Source organism: Anser brachyrhynchus (assembly GCF_964034855.1).
Source record: "Anser brachyrhynchus genome assembly, chromosome: 2".
Taxonomy (NCBI): Eukaryota; Metazoa; Chordata; class Aves; order Anseriformes; family Anatidae; genus Anser; species Anser brachyrhynchus.
Genome location: NC_137695.1, coordinates 64209218 through 64229202, shown reverse-complemented (window position 1 = coordinate 64229202; position 19985 = coordinate 64209218). Strand labels below are relative to the sequence as shown.

The window sequence follows — 19985 nt, the reverse complement described above, 5'->3', positions numbered from 1 at the left end:
TAATTCATAATAATTTAATAACCAATTATTGTTGATATATGTAGAACTGCGGAAATGCATGTCTTAAATGAAAAAACATGGTATTCTCAAATAGCATTGTATATGAAGAATACAATAAAGCTTGCTTTTAGATCTTCAAATAATTTTACCATGTTGGCAAACAGCTTGCTGCCAGTGGCAGTCAAGATGACTTATGAGCATTAAAGAGCAAAAACCACAACAAAAATAAAAGCAAAACTCCTGCATTGCAACTTTCCTCTCACATAGATGAAGATGTTGCAATAATTCCGCCATCATGATAAGCAACCCTAGAAGAAGCCATGGCAGCCATTCAATAATTACAGTGTGTCTGAATTTTCAAAAGTTTCTAAATACATATTAATCTATTTTTCTCTCAAAAACATCCCTGATGCTGACTATTGAGTATTCATACAAAAAGAAACAATAATGCCAAAATAGTATATATACCAAAATAGAAACACTACTGCACAAAAATTTTCCAGTACTTACTAATGAAATAAAACTTAGAAACAGTAAAAGTATGGTTTCTCTTCAAAACTGAATCCAACTAAACCCCATTTTTTAACCTATTCACTTAAGACTAGTGTAAACCTTAATGAAACAGAACAAAACCAAATCATGAGTAAGCCAGAAGTATAGTGTTCACAGACCAGAATGCAGCAAAGAGGCAAATGACTGAAGAATAAAAAGTGAAATAAAGAATTCCCACCATGAAACCAACTAAAGAAATGGCAGAAGGATTAGAGAGCAATACAATCTCAACAAGAACTTACTTTGTTAGCTGCCCTTTGTTTTTGTTGTTGTCAACACCGTTGTAGGTAACAGCTGCCAGTTTTCTGCTCCTATAGTTCTCATAATGTACGTTGTTAGTGACATCCTTCAGGTCCTGCATATGAGTTCTGTCAATAAGTGTAATTTATCAACTTAGTGCACAAATACAAAATACTATGTGTAAAATTAGTCCATGCTCCTTTTGCAGATTGACTTAAACTATATTCTGCCATTAAAGCCCCATTCCCCACAATGTTGTCATTCTTCCATTTAAATAAGAGCTGTCAAGACAGCTAAGTCACAGAAATAGTATATTATTTTGCACTGAATTAGCAATTGTTAGAGCAGATGAACTTACTGAACCGCTGTGAATATAGGAAGAAAAACCTCTCAGCGCTTAACACAATGAAGCTTGCTTTAGAAAATGCTGACACTGAAAATTTAAAAAGATGCCTGCAACTAAGTACACGTCAGCACTAACAGACAAGTTGGGTTCATATGGTTTATCACTTTTTTTTTTTTTTTTTTTTTAAGAACAAATCAGGAAGAAGATTGGTATCCAAAAAAAATTCACTGGCACCACTAGCTAGGTATATGGTTAAACAAATTGGTATCAAAGAGGATGAAAATTTGTTTACAACTAAAAACATCAGATTAGTATGAACTCACAAGTTTAGATCTTTTTTTCCTCCAACATATAACCTTCCAGCCTGTTAGGCATACTAGAAAACTCCATGTTACTCATTAGTTGCTTACCTTATCAACATGTTCCTCAGAATTGTGAAGTCGCAGTGTTCCCCATTTTCAACTGCGGAAAATGATAATTTTTTTCTTGAGACTCCAACCAAAACATATGCCTTACTCAAAGAAAAGACACCATCCACTTCCTATGCTCATTCAACAGGTTACACCCAGACTTTTTTCACTCACGCAGGATGCATGTTTACAGTAGAAGAGCATTAGTGATGCGACTTTATCAGTACATCTTACCAGCCAAGGTAGGTTCCCTTAAGCCATACTAGAAAATTGTACTCTGAATCAGTATAGCAGAATAAACTACCTCAGCAGAAACAGTTTTGCCAGTTTAACTAACTTCATGATCCCTTGGAGGCCCTGTCAGCACAGCTGTATTATTAAAGATCAGACATTAACTGAAGACCTCAGTCTAGATCCAGTTACGCCCAAAACCTTTAGAAGACAGACTTCATGAAGTTTATTTCTCCCTCCAGCGCCACCAAAGGAGATGCAAGTCTTTAATTTTAATGCATCTTTTGTTGTTCAACTAAACAAAGGAAGTCTGTATATTCAATTTGATGCACTTGTCTACAACCTGTCTACAAATCAAGAGGGTTGACAGCTGTCATTACATTCCATCTATTTCAGCAGTACCTGCCATCCCATTATTGTATATGAAGCAGATACTATAAATGGTATTTCAGTGAACAGTGAAACACTATTGGAGAAAAAAGCACACCACAGAATCCTCTGGAGTTCAAAGAGATGAGGGAGAACACAAAGCACTTAGCATACAAAAGGAAAGCATGAGGCAGGTGCCCCTGAAATAGAGATGGACATTTTCATGGGGAGGAGGAAGTAAATTGGAATGAAGGAATTGAAGTAACCTGTGTAGATTCAGTGAATCCTGCAGAAAAATGAAGCACATAACCTCTTCATGTGTCCATGATGCACCTGAGCTCCTGCATTTATTTTATTCCATGGTTTTTACACAAACTGGTAAGTTCCACTCAAATAGTGCATGTTATCTCTGATCATCCTATCCAGAGCTGACCAACCCAAAGTCATTCAAATAGGGTCCTTTTAGCCAGGCTGTAGTTCTTCCCTTCCAAAAATTATACAACCACTTGAGTGTGAAACATTTTTCAAGTTTGTTTTAAAATAAAGAAGAGCAGTACCATTTTGTACATTTCAAAATACTAACGCAAGAGCCTTAAAATAAAGCTTGATCATCTCTGGTGCAGCTGGTTTTTACTTTGTGCCAAACCTCATTTCCTGCCAGACATGTACTTTAAAGAGAAATGCTGTAGCTTTTTCAAGTATTGGTCCATACTGTGCTTGGTTTCTTTGCTATTTTGACCCGTATTGAATTTATAGTCATTGCCCTTGCAAGGCAGAAATAGTGAGAAAAATCTTCTCTTTCTTCAATACATGCACACTACAAGCAAAAACATGTACTCATCATGGAAAAACAACACAAGTTTATAACAATTCTTTCATTTATATGGCATGGTGTGAGCTTTATTTTTCATGTGCTGTTTCAAATAGGTAAATAGATCTGAAGCACAAGTAATGGTTGTCAGAAGAACGTCGTTACCTTTAAAGCTTATTTTCTACTGTTAGAAAGGTCTAAACGAAGGAAAAAAAAGGAACTGCGAAAACTATTTACTTCAATACAAGGTACCTCCCTGTTGCTAAGCCCCAACAATTAAGGCTAATATATTTTGGGTATTTGATGGGTATAAGAATTTGGGTGTAAGAATTTTTTTTTAATTCTTCCAGAAACTTTAAATTGAATTTATGCTAGTCAAGCTGATCAAATTAACATTTATAATGTGAATACCCTGAAAAAAAGGATTCAAGAAATGAACACAGTTTATACGAAAGAAATTAAAATAAGAATGCTAGTGAGCACTTGTAATTTAAGCCTCATCTTATGTAGGAACTGTAATAAGTTACTACAGGTTTCTACAATTCCTCAGTGACGCTTCAACAGGAATCTGCTTGCAAAATTACACGTTGCTGAACCTTTACCTTGTTCCTGTCAGAATAACAAAAAAATGGTACGTTCAATAAATTTCCAGCCAGTGCACATTAAACCAAGCATTTTAAAAACATTTCAAATAAAGACTAACATCCTAATACATTTCAAATGGCTACAAATAATGAAAAAGCCTTACCTTCTGCAACTCCCCATGGGTACTGCCTTCCTCTAACTCTCTTGCCATTGACTTCAATGATCGTATTACTACCTACCACAGCAAGAGGTAAACGATCCTACAACATAAAGTATTGCTTTAAAAATCAAACTTCTCTAATGCAAAAATATACCAAAAGCATACCCATGTATAAACTTGACCGAGGGCAGTTCGGTGCTGTAACACTGCAGTGCAGCTTGCCCAAACTGCCAGAATAGTTGCATTTACTGACCTCTGACTTGTTTTTATTACACACATTCTACACATACACCTTTCTGAAATTCCCTACATACTGTCACATACTGTAAATCTGGGTAAGAAGCAGACACTACTGTTACTTGGTAAGCTACACAGGCAAAACCATTTTCTATTTAATTAACTTGCACAGTAATTATTTATCAATTTGTATCCCCACTGGCTACAAGGTTTGTTACTTTGACTGGATCTTGCACCCAATTTTCAAACATTTTCCAAAAAAACTCACTCAGGTTCTTGTTTTCAGCTGAAGCAAAAATCTTTTCAGTATAACAAGCAAAGTAGTCAAAAGCAGCTTCAAATAGCTGAAAGGAACAGCATACAAAGCCAAATATTTTGGACTTTCATCCTTGCTTTTATACTTCCTCTTCTCCTTGAGGCTAGCACATCTTAGTCCCAGAATAGCATTCATTTGTGCTATTTGTGTTTTATCTATCCTAGGCGATTCCCACAGTAACAAAAGATGTAAAAGCTTTTATAGGCTGTTAAAGCTACTGAGCAAAAAAGTGAAGTCCATCCATATGATGGACTTCAACATGAAAGAACAAACCAAAAAACCACAAGTAAACAAAGAAGTCATGCAGCAGCCTGACAGCCCAACAGTTGTTTGGATTTCCTTTAGTCATCTAAATTAAGGTTTTGGTATATCAATTGGTCAGACATCACTTCTATTGAGTGCAATGCATGCAATTCATGCCACTGCACACCTCTCTGAAAGAGGATCCTTGCCTCCTACCAAGTTCACAGTCAAATGAAGTGTGGCAGGCACGCAGAAGTCAAACAGGGATGAAATAAAAAGAAAGCAAATAATCTTTCAAAAGTTTATTAATGAGAATGTGATCTCATGTTCTCATTCTAAATTTCACCCATTAAAGGACTGAAGTAAATCTCTGAGAAGAACTTCATTCTCTCAAATGAGAAACAGTGCATCTTAGAACAGACTTACTTCTTTTTATCCTCTACATTTTGGTGGGCTCTTCACTATCAACAAAGCTTTTCACTCTCATCTCTCCCCCCCAAGTCAAAGGGAAACAGAAGCAGTTAAAAATATATTTACCTTTATCTTTTTAACAAGCTTACTTTCTTCTTCGTCATCTGTTTCTGGAAATTCATATATTTTAATTTTGTGTTCTTGGATTTCTTTCATTATCTAAAAACAAGAACATGTTATTTGCCTGAGGAATTCATAGTCTTATAACAATTTATTTCTTGCTGCAATCTGATTCTCCCTCTTTGCACACTAAGGTGATTAACTTACATCATAGAACTTGTACACATTTAACACCATCAGGCTACTCCAAGGGATTATTAGCAGGAACATCACTCCTGTGGCATGAGACTGCAGATTAGAGCCAAAGACCTCATAGTTAATGGAATGCTATCCATCAACGCAAGGCACAAGAATCAACCAGCAGTTTTCTACATCTGGGCCAACAGGAAGATTTACACAAATGGCTGCTCCACCTGCACATGCAAAAACTAATACCATCAAACTTAAATTCTCAGACTAGTCTAGCAACTGAATACGTTATAAAAAAATTGAATAGATAACTGCTGGCATACTTCAGCCCTTTGAATTCCCACAACAGCTACTGCTGTCACACCTATTCTTTTCTGTTTCCAGCTCACCTGAGCACCAGTTGCTTGAAGCAAGATCATCTATTTTAGATAGAGTTTGTGATTGATGGACTGATTCCAGTGGCAAGTTGCGTTGAAAAATATTTGCAAGCACTAATGAAAACGTAAGAATAACTGACAGCCTGATCAAAAATGAGGCTTTACTGTTTTGGTGCCTGATTTGTCTGAAGCATATTTTTAGAAACAAGCTGATTAGTTTTCCAGAATTTTAGAATGGAAAAGTATTAAGCCATTTAGCTGACAGCTACATTGCAGAGCCTTTGGGAATATTTCTGGTTCATGAGTTTGCAATCTTACAAGGAATATATGCTTCCAATTCAGGCAAGGACTTCTTTTCAAAGTTTCATTTTGGAAAGTCTGCCATATTTAACATCAACTCATTGATAAAGCTACATATGTATTAAGAAACATTCTGCATTCTACCATTTTTCCCCCCTTCTACACAGGGTTACATCCAAGGAAAAACCACTTGAAACGCAAACAAAATGGACTTCAGGTCTACAGCATCTTGCCTACGTTTCCCCATGGCAGAAAATGTCATTGCATTTTAAGTCTTAAATCAAGAGCTTTTCGCACAGCATTTCTTAATGCCAACTTTTTTTTTCCAGAGCCTGTGTTTTTTTAAACTAGGACGGGACTCAGTTCAACAAAACCAACTTCATGTCTCATTTTATCCTGTTCTGTGTTCTCCTTATCCTTCTCCTTGCATAGTTGAAATAAAACAATCCACTTGGGAAGCATTACTACTAAATTTATTGTAAAAACACAAAGAAAATGTCATTTGTATCGATGTTGCAATTATCTAACCATCTTTAAAATACATTGCTACAGCCCAAAGCTTAACACAGGCATACTGTTTCTAAGCTAATATTTAATGTATCTTTAATAAATACATGGCATTCACTCACATGTTGAAGTGCTAATTAAGTCAATAATAGGGTAAATACTGTTAAATACTGTTTTTGTATGTGTTTTGGGGATTCTTCATTTGTTTTTGATTAGTTGGTTTGGATGTTTTATTGTTCTCTTTTCTTTATTTTAAACAACTTCTGTTAGGCACCTAAATCTTGAAAGTTCCCTTACTACCTTACTGATTTTTATCTCCGCAGTGAAATACTTCACCTGCCAAGAATCATGCTACACTTAAAACATCTTTCCCTGAGGACAGAAACAAGATTTCACCAAGAAATATAATTAAATCTAGAGATATAAATTACTTAGCTTTGCTGTCTCAAGTCACTGCTTCAGGGTTTAAATTTTGCATGCAAGAAGTTAAATCTCACCATTTCCATAGGGACCGGCTTACTAAATCAGCCCGCATTGTAAATATTCATCTTTCAACTCACCTGTTTTTTAAACTGTTGGCATTCCTCAGGTGTAAGTGTGTCTGCTTTGGCAATGAGTGGAATTATGTTCACTTTTTCATGCAGGCGCTTCATAAACTCTATATCCAAAGGCTTAAGTCTGAAAGACAGCATTAATTAATATAAATTGCAAGGCTTTGAACAAGAACATACAAATGATTCAGGATTTGTCCTGACAACTGTTCTTAAGGCACTGATTTTTAAGTGATAGATGCTTGAATGAAATTCAAAAAAGACTACCAGCAACTGCTATAGGAATTCCCTAGCATAGTATAATGCTAGGAAAGTAAATCGTAAGTTAATGTTACTAAGCAGTCAAGAGAATTCTGCTAGCTGAAATTACACTCATTAAGTGATCAAAATTCTTCTACCAAGGTTGCAAAGCTCGTGTCATTAGCTAAAAAATAGTCCTATTTAAAGCCTGACTTGGTAGGAGTTTATAGTTGTGAATCATACCGTGTTCACATATCCAGCTCTACTTTCTGAAAATTATGTTTATTTGCATGTTCTTTCCTGAGAGTGAGCTGTAAGATTCTTTTATATATATATATATATATATCACTAAAGACAGTTAAAACTGTGGCCTGTATATAAACAAAGCAGAAGTATCTCGTCTCTAAAGTACTATGTTTAACAAAAGAGTGTTATGAAAGAGGATGGCAATGACTTAAAAAATAAAAACCCACCACACAAGTACATCAAAACACCAGGTACGGGTCAAAATGGTCAATAGTTCCTGCTTGCTAAAGTAAAGCTACAGGTTTTGATGCATTAATGCTTTAGAATTATAACAAGTTCAGTCAGGCTTAAAGGATTCACTTAAAGGATTTAACAAGATTATTTCTCATATTAAATAAATTAGGATTAGGAACAGATTCATTTGGTACTCAAATTAGCCTCTCCTCCAAACCATATACATATACACATAAAAGAATAAACAAAACATCACAGAAAACTTATCTTCTGTTTAACAGTTTCTACTTGCCACTGAAATTTGCAGCATGTTTCCTTTGAATAGCTAACATTAATGCATGTCTAGTTTAAGAGCACTGGTGTGGCTATCCACTCACCCTTGTATGCTTTCCCTCTCATTTCAAAAAGCTACCTAAATCAACTTCTGGCTGAAGGGCAGCTGCCAAAGCAGAATAGTTCCCAACTACTGTACTTGCTCTTAAGGTGGAGACTGAAGCAGGAAGCCTTCACGTGAAGAACACAGAACTACAAAAAAAGGCTGCAATTCATTATCACCCCATTCACTCATCTAGAAGGCCCCCCACCAGCCCCTCCACTCTCTCCCCCTGCCCCACACAAACTCATTAGTTCAGATGTTTGTGGGGGTACCAGCTACAAATGATGGAAGTTGGACTCGATCTTCGTGGGTCCCTTCCAACTTGGTATACTCTATGATTCTATGAAGGACCAAACCTGCAACTTCTCTTCTTTATAAATCATAAACTGGTTTATACAAAGGCCTAAGGACAAACAAAAGCAAGTTCACCTACAAATGCTTTAACTCACTGTAAACAGACCCGTGCATTAAGAGTGATGAGTATTGTACTTGATGAGCTACATGGGCAGTCCGCACACGAGACACAATGAGGACTGCACCACCACCACCAGAAAAATACAGCTAAGAAACAAGTTCTTTCAGAGAAGAGAACATCTTAAAAGAAGAAATGAATGCTAACAGAAGCACCAATTTTCTCTGTGCTCCATTCATTTCCATAATTAGATGACAATTCCAATCATTTACTTCAGAAATTGAAAGACACTAGGCAAACCTAACTCAACTTTATACATTTTCAAGAATAAGATGAAATACTACTGTAGGGAACATACATTTCCAGCTTTTCGTCTCACAGACAGGAGTCAAAACTTAATTTATCTTAAACATTACTTCCTTACAAAACAATCTGTACCTTAAATGGGTTTTGAAAGTTTTAACTTACAGAAGGAGGGAGGAAAAAAAGATATGTTTTTTAAAGAACGTCAAGTCTATGCTCAAAAAAATTGACTAACACAAGGGAAGATTCATTTCCCTTTATTTACATGAAATTTTACTTTGGCACAACTAAAAGCCAGTAACTGCTAAATATTCAAATGTTTGAATTTTAAACTGACATGCACATTGAATAAAACTGACATAACAAACACACACATTGATCAAAAAAGTTTAGTGAAGACAAGTCTACATTAGAAAAAGAGCATTTTCTTTCCAAATTTTAGAAGTCTGTCTAGTTCAAAATGGTTATTAGAACCATTCAGACGCTAACTACAAAAGCTGAATGTAACAACGGGCTTTTTTCACTACCAGAGGAATATTCCTCAGAATTTCTTCATTACTTCCTTCACAGCATTTTACTACTTTCGATCTATTCAACAGAATAGGCTACTTATCTTCTCCTCCTCCTGGTTTTGAAGGTACAACTTAAAGACTATGAGAAAATTAATCACTTGTAATACAATAAAATGCTAAGCAAAAAATTTCAGATCTAGCTGGCCTTCATCTAATACGCCCTGGAAATACAGTTCTCTCTCTCCACCACTAGACAGAAGTCTGATCAAGTTAAAAATTAGAAGGGGTGGAGGATTGCATAATAATTGGAAAAAAAAATCCAGAACATGGATATTGGAATTGTCACTAGTCAAAGGATTACACTCCAGGTGAATAAAACATTCTTAAAAGGATGCAAGTAGCTTTCCATCTTCGATTTATCATTAACCTCAGAGGGAAAGAAAAATCCTGTTGCCTGAGAAGTGAACCAGCTTCTACAGTTGAAATTTAAATGTGTTTGAACAAAGACATACATATCAGAAGCAATCCTGGCACTTTTGAATACTTAAGTGTTTTTTAATTGTTCTATTTTTTTCTTGTTACGCAATTAATGTGCCATCATATTGTCTGGTGTTCTAACTTATTACCTGTCACGCTTGCTGATGTTTGACAAGTCAAAGTAAGTTCATCTTTGAAATTAAACATGGTCTGCAGATCATTAATAAGCCCCTATCTGGAATTTTTCATACATAAGAATGCCAAATCTGGGTGTTTGTCTGAGATATAGACAGAGAAAGGAAACAAAACACACTAATACTAACCCATGTCCTGAAGGAGCAATGAAGTATAAACAGCACTGCACTCTATTATCTGGCATCTGACGTCTGTTCACTCGAGATTCTGCATTCAGGTAGTCCTCGAATTTACTGTCAATGTAGTCAATAACAGGCTGCCAGCTGCAGAGGTTACATGAATAAAAAATTTGTAAGTTACATCACTTATGTAAAAAAAAAAAGTCTGACTTTGCTAAGAATTAAATGTACACTATTCCCCTATGACTTTTTTTTTAATTAAAAGAATTCAACACAGTATATTTTAAGCAACCAGCTCCTCAACATACAATCAAGTTACATAGCTGTACAGATACAATCTGCTAGCTCACTGAAAAACCCTTTCAAACACAATTACCATCACTGTAATAGCATTAAAGAAAATACTTTAGGAGAGTATAGGAATACACTTTCTGGTCAAATCTTGTGAGAGCATGCAAGTAGGTTTAGCATACTGGAAATGTTGATAGAGAGCTATATGTTCCATTCACTTTAAAGATAATTAGAGAGAAGCTGATTGTGTTTCAGTCAAGTCATAATGGTAATAGAAACTACCGTAGTCTAAGTTTTCAGTTAATAGAAAACTACAGACAAGTTTAAAGCCATGAACATTTTAACTGAAGATCAAAGTGTACATTTTGAAAAAAGTCAGAGGGTATTGTATCACACATACAAAAAAGATAGAGTATTTTTGTGGGAGAACACAAAGAATGTCTTACCAATTACTATTATCCACAGCATCTCCAAATCCTGGTGTGTCAACTATTGTAAGTAGTAACTGAACACCACCTTCTTTGATTAAAACTTTTGACTGCTCAACCTGTAAAACGAATGAGATTAAATGCTTAGCAATTTAGCCATTGATTTTAAACACTAGGAAAAGAATTCAATGAATAAGAAGTCTGATAAAGAATTGCTAACCTTTCTGCTTCAAATCAACTTGCTTTGCTTATAAAATCAAAATTATTTTGATATTTGTTGATTCATACATTTTAAATTTAAATCACAACTTTTTTTAAACTCAGTAATAGAACCCATCTAAGCATATAAAATGTCCCAATAGTTTAACTCTGGTTCAAAAGAGGAAAAACTCTAAACAACAATATCGATGTCAGTACAAAATACATATATGGGGGGAGAGAGAGAGAGTTCGATCCAGACATTCTCATAAACCAGGCATCATCCTGAAATAACCAACTGATGAAATAGCTAAATTTGGTCATCTAAAATAAAGTTACACTTTTTAGAGCTAAACCCCCCGTGCCCGAACAACCCAACTAGGCTAGAAACGTAGCTATACTCTAGTCCAGTTTGTATCTTTTTAAAAACATATTTCTTTGTCTTCAATTAGTGCAATGCTTTGGAAAGGAATCCTAGAAAGTGACGGTTTCCTGCTATAGAGGCAGAGAGATGGGAAGGTAATGCAATCTCACTGCAATCTGCTGCGCCAGAACTCACGTGACCGTAATGGTTTTCTGTTAGCTCAGGGCACGGATGGAAGCCTGACTCAACATGGCAACTGCTGCAGCACAAGACATGATGCAAGTTTTGGGTGTGGGAGCGCCTGCCCGAGTTGTGACTACCCATCTGCAGCACAGCTCCATCCTCTTGCAGGAAGCAGGTCATGGAACAGAAAGCTCAAGCTACACGACAAATGGATGGCTAACACTTAATATCTCAAGAATTATTGACAATGCCAGCATCAGGTGCCCTGATAAAGTAGCATTTGGTGAAAAGAGCTATAAGCACTGACATATCAGCCAGTCTGATCCACAGCAGTAAAAAAAACAAAAAACAAAACAAAAAAAACACATTAGCACTTTGGCTCTTTTGAACTGCTCACACATTTAATCACGCTTTTTCTGATATTAAGACAATTTCTCTTAATTACTAGTGAAGCTGTTTTCTTGATGCAGAATCAAGAAATTAATTATCCAGCCATTTATTCCTAACAGCAAGTGGCTGCAAATAAGTTTGCAGATGTTTACGCCACAGTGTTGCTTAACATACTTCTTAAGCCTCCTGATCATTAACTGGGGAGAGAAAATTAAGTTAAAAGTAACTAGGTGAACCCTTAGAGAACATGCAGTAATGAACTTTCAGAGGGAGTAGAAACTTGGATAATGAATCCCATCTGGATGGTCTCTTGACCAGCTCAAGATTTGAGAGATCTCAATGCTACTTAAGTGCTTGCACATAACTATTTGTACAGCTGAAATGGATTGGCTCACAACCACACCTGAAAATTGTTGCAAACTCTTTGCAGTCACTGGTTATGTGATGTAACTCCAAACTACAAGATAAATTAGCACTCTGCAGAAAGTCAAACTAAATACCTCTTGCACAAGTAAAACACTGACTGTAATTAAGAGGATGTTCAGAAGCACAGAAAACAGCAATAAATAACTCCAAAGAAGCTGGGGCTCTGTATTTAATCTCAGAATTTGTAGAACACTATTTTCCCCTACTTTTCAGCAAGGATCCTTTCCAAGCCAGACCTATCTATTTTGCTGCTAGGTCTTGACTAACAAATACAACAATACCATGGCTGTCTGCAGCCTGCAGTAATCATCAGCTGGTTCCTCACCAAACAAAAAGGCAAAAAAAAAAAAAAAACCCACCATTAATACATCTTCACAAAACAAGAATTCCCGGCACTGGGCTATCTGGGTAGCTAGTCACAGGAGAAGGTAAATTGGAATGGACTTGGAGGTCACTTAATTCCATCTCCTGCTAGAACGTGCCTAACCACAAAGTTGGGAAGGTTTAAGACAAGATTGAAGAACAAACAACAAAACCAAAACACACAACACCCACCAGCCTAAGACACCGCCAAGTTACCCTTTCAATAACTGCACAATTTCTATCCTTCCAGAAGGAAAGCAGTGAGAGCCTGGGAATGCATATGCAGCATTTGAAAAACTTAAGTTTTAATTGTGGTGAATAGATCTTTTTTTCCCTCGAGAGCACTACAGAGAAATTTTATTGTACACAATTGATGCCAGAACTCAAGACAGTAATCCCCAGGCACACAGTCAACTCAGCCAAGAGTTTACTACTCACAAGCTTTAGCACGCAGGAGATTAACTTCTGATTCCTTGAATTCTTTTTGCTATCTTGCATGCAGTAACCACAGAGCCCTCACATAACTGAGCTCTCTGTAAGCATAAGAAACCTGTAACACTTTCAAAATACTGCAGATGATAAGGTTAAGAACTGTAGTATTGCCAAGTGCTACAAGGTATTGACTTTATTCACTGGCACGCAAATTCCCAGCAAAAATCATTAAATTATTACACTCTCATAGTGGAATGCTTATTCAGAAAAAGCAATTAATCAAGTACAATTTTGAATGTGTGTTTCCAACAATGAAAAAGGAAGGTCAGGAGATATTTAGAAATGCCACACCACATGTTTTTCCTGACCCTGTATGCTTGTAAGTGTGGCTAAATTCCAGAAGTCACCTTCTGACAAGTGGCGTGCAGTAACTGACTATCTGCAGACAGCACTAATATCTTCCTAGGTGGTGGGGATTTAAATTCTTACGTTTCATCAATTCATGCAGATATCTTGCAGAGCTTTCAAATACCTACAGAACAAGAAACTTAGTGCACCTAGGTAAGTGTGCCATGAAAGCATGGGGGACAGACAGATCAAATCCACCATACACTGTAAGCAGTAGAGATGGCTGGTGACAGTCAGCAGGTGAAGAACCTGCCATAGAGCCTCTGTATCTTTCTTTTGTAACCTGGATGGATGTGCCCATACATGGTCAAAGGCACAGAAAGCAGCAACATCTGGAAAAGATCCAGAAAATCTCTGTAAACGAGTGTCATTCATAGTTAAGCATCCAACTGTATCCTATCATCTGGTTTTACAAGTATTCCCAAGGGATTCATGGAAAAACATTAGTTCAAGCCTTGGAATTTAAAACTTTTTAATAAAAGTCTACTCCGTGCGGCCATTTTCCCATGCACTCCTGCTAGCTGGGTCACGCTGGTCTGTCCTCTAGCGCTGCACCGAGTTCTGTGATGCTGCACACGTTACAGCTTGAGGAACTTCAGTGGATTAAACAAGACTGCATCCATCTGACATCAAGTCATTTACTATTAGCTGTTTTCTATGTTTTCCATGAAAGAAATACAAAGAATCTGCCTCACAAAACAACACTAAACCACTACTGCTTTCAAACATTGCCCAAAATACATTTTGTAATTATCTGAGACTGTTACACGATGCCTAATCAATAAATGGTTCCCACCATATAAGAACAGGAAATTATTACCACCAAGATTTTAGGATGCTTTTACATCCTAAAATTTTTAGTCTGTTTCACCTCTACCCTCCAAAACCCTTAGCATTGTGTTTTTCAATTCAGAAAGGTTTGCAGTGGCAAAAAGCACAGATCCCATTGATCCAAAGAGCAGCTCCTTGCTGCTAATTCTTTGGTTTCATATTTGATTGGAAGCTATGTGCTGGCAATTGTGGCTGTTTTGTATGTGATTCCAAGGTTGTAGTGGCAGACTATTTTATCCTCACTTACAAACTAAAATAAGACAGTTTCATCTCTGAAGAATGCAACATGTCAGGATGATTACATTATCTAATTTTGCAACCAAGCAGATGAAAGTACTTAACTCGGATTCCAGAAACTCCACAGACAGAGTGTTCAGTTAGTTTTCCTTATAACGATCCACCATTAGTCAGGGATGGGCTGAGTTAACTTGAAAGCTGGCTTGCAATTTTTTATTTTAGTTTGTATGTAAGTTCTTACTATTTTTCCCAATGAACTTGAATTGATTTAGCTTCAGCTACCAATGTGTAATCAACAATAGCAAAATCACACAAAGCCCTTCTACCAATAAGTTTTCCAGCATTCACCAAGCTTCATCGCTTTTCCTTAATAAGTGTATCATACTAGAAATAAACTATTTGCAGCTTTTCCACACCACTTAATATTTCTTTGAACCATGTACCTAAACCCAGCCTAATTCAAATAATCCTCTACTACCCCTACTAACAGGCTAACAAGCCCATTTTGTCAGTCACTGTTATATTAAAACTGACAAAATAGCTGAATAGACATGGCCAAAGCTTAGAGAAATGTAAATATATCATCAAACTGTGGATGTTCAAAAACTTTCCTCCAAATAAAAAATAAAATAATAATAAAAAAATCAATATTCTGCCACAAATACATTTTGTATTAGTATTCAAGCCTGATGTTGACCTAATTGACAAGCAGTTTTATTTAACCTTTTCAAGTATGAGCATAACTAACATTTTCCTGGTCCTCTGGTAATGAAATTATCCAATCTTCTGAGATTGAAGAAAAAAATCCCACACTCCAAACAAAAACAAAAAGCCCACAAAACACTAAGGTCAGTGGGTCATACCACTGGAGTAGTGTTATCCAATTCGACTAAATAAAAAAACATTTAATTTTAAAGCTTCTCTTTAGAGTTTTGAGTACCTACTAGCTCAACATAGGCTTCCTAATCCCCTCATGACAGCTCTGTAAGTAATCAACAACTTCAGACATAGCTGAGGTGCTCTGAGACTGTCACATTTTGCAGTTGGTGGAGCCATGCTGGACCACAGCAACTGCGAGCCATAACCTGGTCTTCATCAGGGGGCAAGTATGAAATTGGATTATCACAAGCTGTCTTCACCAAAATCTTAAACAAGTGACTGATGTGCATCAAGGGAGATGAGCAGAGCTCATCTGTTCCTACTCAGTTGCTCAACTGCTGAGGCAGAAAGTAGCATGCTGAAGAGCAGGAATTTCCTAAACCACCAATACTAAGAGGACATTTCACTATTTCTTAGTATTAGGCAGTTTTCACTTTCTTTTTGAATAACATTTTTATAATATAAACAGTATACTTTTTTTTTTTAAGGGAAAAATATATTGATTCATAGCAAAATATTACAGAAAACAGACCAATCAAGTTCAGTTTTTTGATCTACGTGTTTCAACTGTATCATGCACTTGCAAGAACATTGTCTTTGCCCATGTAGTGCTTAAGTCAGCCAGGTTCACCCTAGGCCAACAAATGTCAGAATAACAACTTACAACAGGTAAAAAATGTACCACAAAGGACACAGGTTGCACAATATTGCCAAATACTTTTACACAAAAGATTTACAGTCAGTAGAAAGACCGAATATGGTTTCTAAAAGCCTGCCTTAAACAGTCGGAGGTTTTAGCACACATTTAAGTATTTCTAATATACATACTTAATATTTAAATTGATAATAAGGCACTTCCTGACAGGACTGCACCTGTATCACATTTCTAAAGCACAAGCAGCACACAAAGTATCTCAGGGATCCCGCCCTTCAACAGCCTACAAGTTTCATAACCTGAAAGTTCTGTGTAGTTACTGTACGCTGAGTGACACCCTGAATATTTCTCAGTGGTTTACACTATGGCTGCACTTACTTAAAACACATGTGCTAATGTGACAACTGTATCATTTTATGTCACTAAATTGCAAGTTAATTTACTCAAGCTGCAGTCTTCCGCCCCAAGACGTACCTGTACAGTCTTTTTAATTCTGTGTGAAGGACCTGGATACTCCGGGGAATATAATTCTGTTAAGAATAATGAGTTGATTAATGTTGATTTTCCCAGTCCAGATTCACCTAGAAGAAAACAGAACAGTTTCAGTAAAACTGGTAGTATCAGACACAGTATAAACACTTAGCTCTAGATCCAAGTACTCTTAAAACATAATACCTGAAAACATTCACTACATTCTGAGGTTTTGAGAAGCTATAATCTTTTTCAATTTCAAGGAAAACTCTGTATGTTTTTTTTTTTTTAAACAGAAAATCCTACTGTCACTATTAGATTCTATAAATATTCATTTTTCAGATCACATTTTAAAGTAGTGCTAAATGCATTTAGCACTTCTCCATCGCTCCTATTGCAATGCATGAAGATGATATTGCCCAAATTAAAGTTTATAAACAAGCCATCTTCCTGGTACCAGTTTCTGGCACTATCCCAAAGCACACTAAGCTTTCTCCTTTATGTCAATTATTATTTGAGGGTCTTAATGGGGGAGGGGGGGGAATTTCAGATTAGCCTGATTACTGAAGTCACAAAAGCTAAAGAAAAGTTAAAAAAAAAAAAAAAAAAACACCACCACCAAACAAACCTATGTGATTTGCATGGGAAATTTGTAAAGGAGCTATTTCAACACGACAATTCACACCAGAATGAGAACTACATAAAACAGTATATGAAACTGATGCTTTCTGGTTTAATTTTTCCATGTGCAGTGCTGTGAACATGTTAACCTAAACAGAGAGACTGACACAGAACTTTGCTCTTAAACTAAGAAATCTGGATGCAAACTACTGTAGACATATTTACACTAAGGGAAAAGAACCACGCTGCCCCCATGCTTTAAAAAGACAAAAAAAGGTTTTCTAAGCCCCATCAGCCACCCAAAATAACGATTGATTTTGAGACTAAACTCCCAGCTTCAAAACTTGTCTTGAGATAAGTGCCCTAGGCCAACACAAGTAATGCAGAGCTACGAAACAGAAAGTAGCTATGGACCGCAGCAGACAACAGTGTGTCTCCACTGTAATCGCTGGCTGGATTTCATCCACAAGCTAGCTTATACACATCAGCCAGCTCAATTACAATTGTGGAGCTTGAAGTCTCTGCGGTATTGAGCTGAGCAATCTGATTAGCTATCCTGTAAATGGATTAGCAGCTGCTGAAATGCTGCAAGCAGAGCTCCTGCAGGCTGGCTCTGTTATTAGCGGCGCTTGTTCTCTGAGCCTGGCCCTGTGTGACAGATGAGCTAACGCACGCTTCAAGCGGGTCCAGCTGTGCACGAAGATAGGCTACAACAGCCTAGGAGCAAGGAGACACGGCATTAACAACCTCAGCAGAACACTGCTAGGAACACCAACCCCAAAATGACAGCTGTACCAGGGCCAGAAGGGGCGGGTTTGCTGACAGGCATCTCACCACTACCATTACCGATTCTGCCTTTCTCCATGGTCAGACATGTCAGAGCTATGCCTCGAAGTGTTTGCTTGCAAGGGATGCACATCCACTGCTCTTCACTTGCAAGATCTTCAGGGCATGGTCAGCGGCAGTTTAAAGGCCTTTCCCTACTGAGTTTGCACCAGACAGAAGCTCCTGAAACACACACAGCTTTCCAAACTAATCTCCGCAGCCAGACTGAAGCTGTGTCTTCATCTCAGCACCCTGCTCAAAATGCACACATCGTTCTGGATAAGCCAGGGTGTTATTTATCCTCCCTGCTGAGCCTCCCCTCTAATTTTGTCATTTATAAAATTCATATTCTTTCATCGATCATCCCTTTTTCAGTTGACCATAATCTCACAGAAGGCTCTCTGCTGAACTGTTGAAGAAACACTCATGGGCAGCAGCATGCCCAATACTCGCGTGGCCAATTCCACTTCAATATGCAAAGAGTTGTTCCTTCTCCCCTGTCAGGCTCACTGCCCGTCTTAACATGCTGCAATATTTTAAGTGGAACACACGCAGAACAAGCACTTTTCCCAAAGATTACACTGCTTGTCATGTTGCCATTGAAACTGAACATATGGAAAGGAGATTTTGAACTCTGAAAGGATCCAATGAAAAACCAGCAGCTCACCCAAGATGGTTATTGCAGCTGGAGCACTCTGTACAGGCTGGCCCCTGAACTACTGCAGCACCAGGCACGGACAGATATGTATCCCCAAACCCAGTACCAAGGATGAGGTGGCAGTTTTGAGCTCTAAACATCTATGAAGGTAGTAAAAGGCTGCAATAGCAAATACAAAATTACACTGAAACTGTAGAAAAAAACACCCATAACAGGAACATTTGATACTTTACTATGGGGAAAATGCTGCTTCCACTGCTGTCAAGCAGGAGTTTCTCTGCTGCCTACAGGGGATGCAGAGTTAGAGAACTGAAGCGTATTCAAACAAGTCTAGCCAGCCTCTTCAAACACATTCAAGTATTCTGAATTTAGCTAGAAATGTAAAACAAAAACAAACAAGCGAAACCTTTGTTTTTCCCATATAGAAGCTTGTTCAATGCAAATTCACCTAAAAGGATTCCCTCCATACTGGAAAACCTTGAGTTGCAGCTTCAGAGGATTCAATGGGCTATGAACACTATGAACAAAACATAAGAGAACAGGGAAAACAAATGGAATTTACTTTGCCTTAACATAACAAAAAGACACATCCACAAAAAATTCATCCTCCCATTTTCTGTAACCACTTCTGATGACATTTTGCACTGCTGCCACACCATGAAGCCAGGAAAGCACCATTTCAGTGTGCTAACTCCAGTCACTCTATGCATCATGATATGTTCCGAGATCCAGCTGCCTAATTCACACTAGGTGATTTTTAGAAATATCCTGACTTTTCTAGTTTCAGCATAAAATGTTTCATTTCACAACGAAAAAAAAAATACTCTGACTTTGACTTTGCAGGATAATTGGAAACCAAACATTCAATTACTATGTCCTGTCTAACTACTGCTGACTGCCTTTACCTTGCCCTCACTCTCCCACTAAGTGTTTTATATATGCTTCAAGTTCTCCTGAAGAAACACTGTTCTTTTTCTTAATTATTTTGTGTCTTGTCTATCAGCAAATTAGTGCTTCAGAATTTCCACATTTGCTCAAGCTGTTTTTACTCTGTAGACACAATCCTTTGTCCGACTGTAAGAACTGACACAAGTTCCAACTCTTCTCAAGTCTAGGAGTTTCTAAATGTTCATCCAAACACTGGAGCTTTTCTCATACTTTGGTTAACAATTAGCATCTTTATATGGATGGCACATCATTTAAAGTTAACTGTTGATAGCAACGTTTCTTCTTCAACAAAGAAAACACTGCTCAAG

The 19985-nt window shown here is 37.2% G+C and overlaps 1 protein-coding gene across 4 annotated transcripts in view; it reads right to left on the bottom strand.

Annotated features, from left to right (window-relative positions):
- SEPTIN7 (septin 7) overlaps positions 1-19985 on the bottom strand; it is a 594594-nt gene that overhangs the window by 10052 nt on the left and 564557 nt on the right. For 3 of the 4 annotated variants that reach the window (XM_080582982.1, XM_080582983.1, XM_080582985.1), the window contains 8 exons: positions 16629-16735; positions 10807-10907; positions 10079-10213; positions 6965-7082; positions 5038-5130; positions 3708-3804; positions 1549-1600; positions 795-920 (listed from right to left, as the gene is read on the bottom strand). In XM_080582982.1, the coding sequence (XP_080439108.1) occupies positions 795-920; positions 1549-1600; positions 3708-3804; positions 5038-5130; positions 6965-7082; positions 10079-10213; positions 10807-10907; positions 16629-16735 (829 nt within the window). Of the gene's footprint in view, positions 1-794; positions 921-1548; positions 1601-3707; positions 3805-5037; positions 5131-6964; positions 7083-10078; positions 10214-10806; positions 10908-16628; positions 16736-19177; positions 19247-19985 lie in introns of all 4 variants that reach the window. The other variant, XM_080582984.1, reaches the window with a different exon arrangement.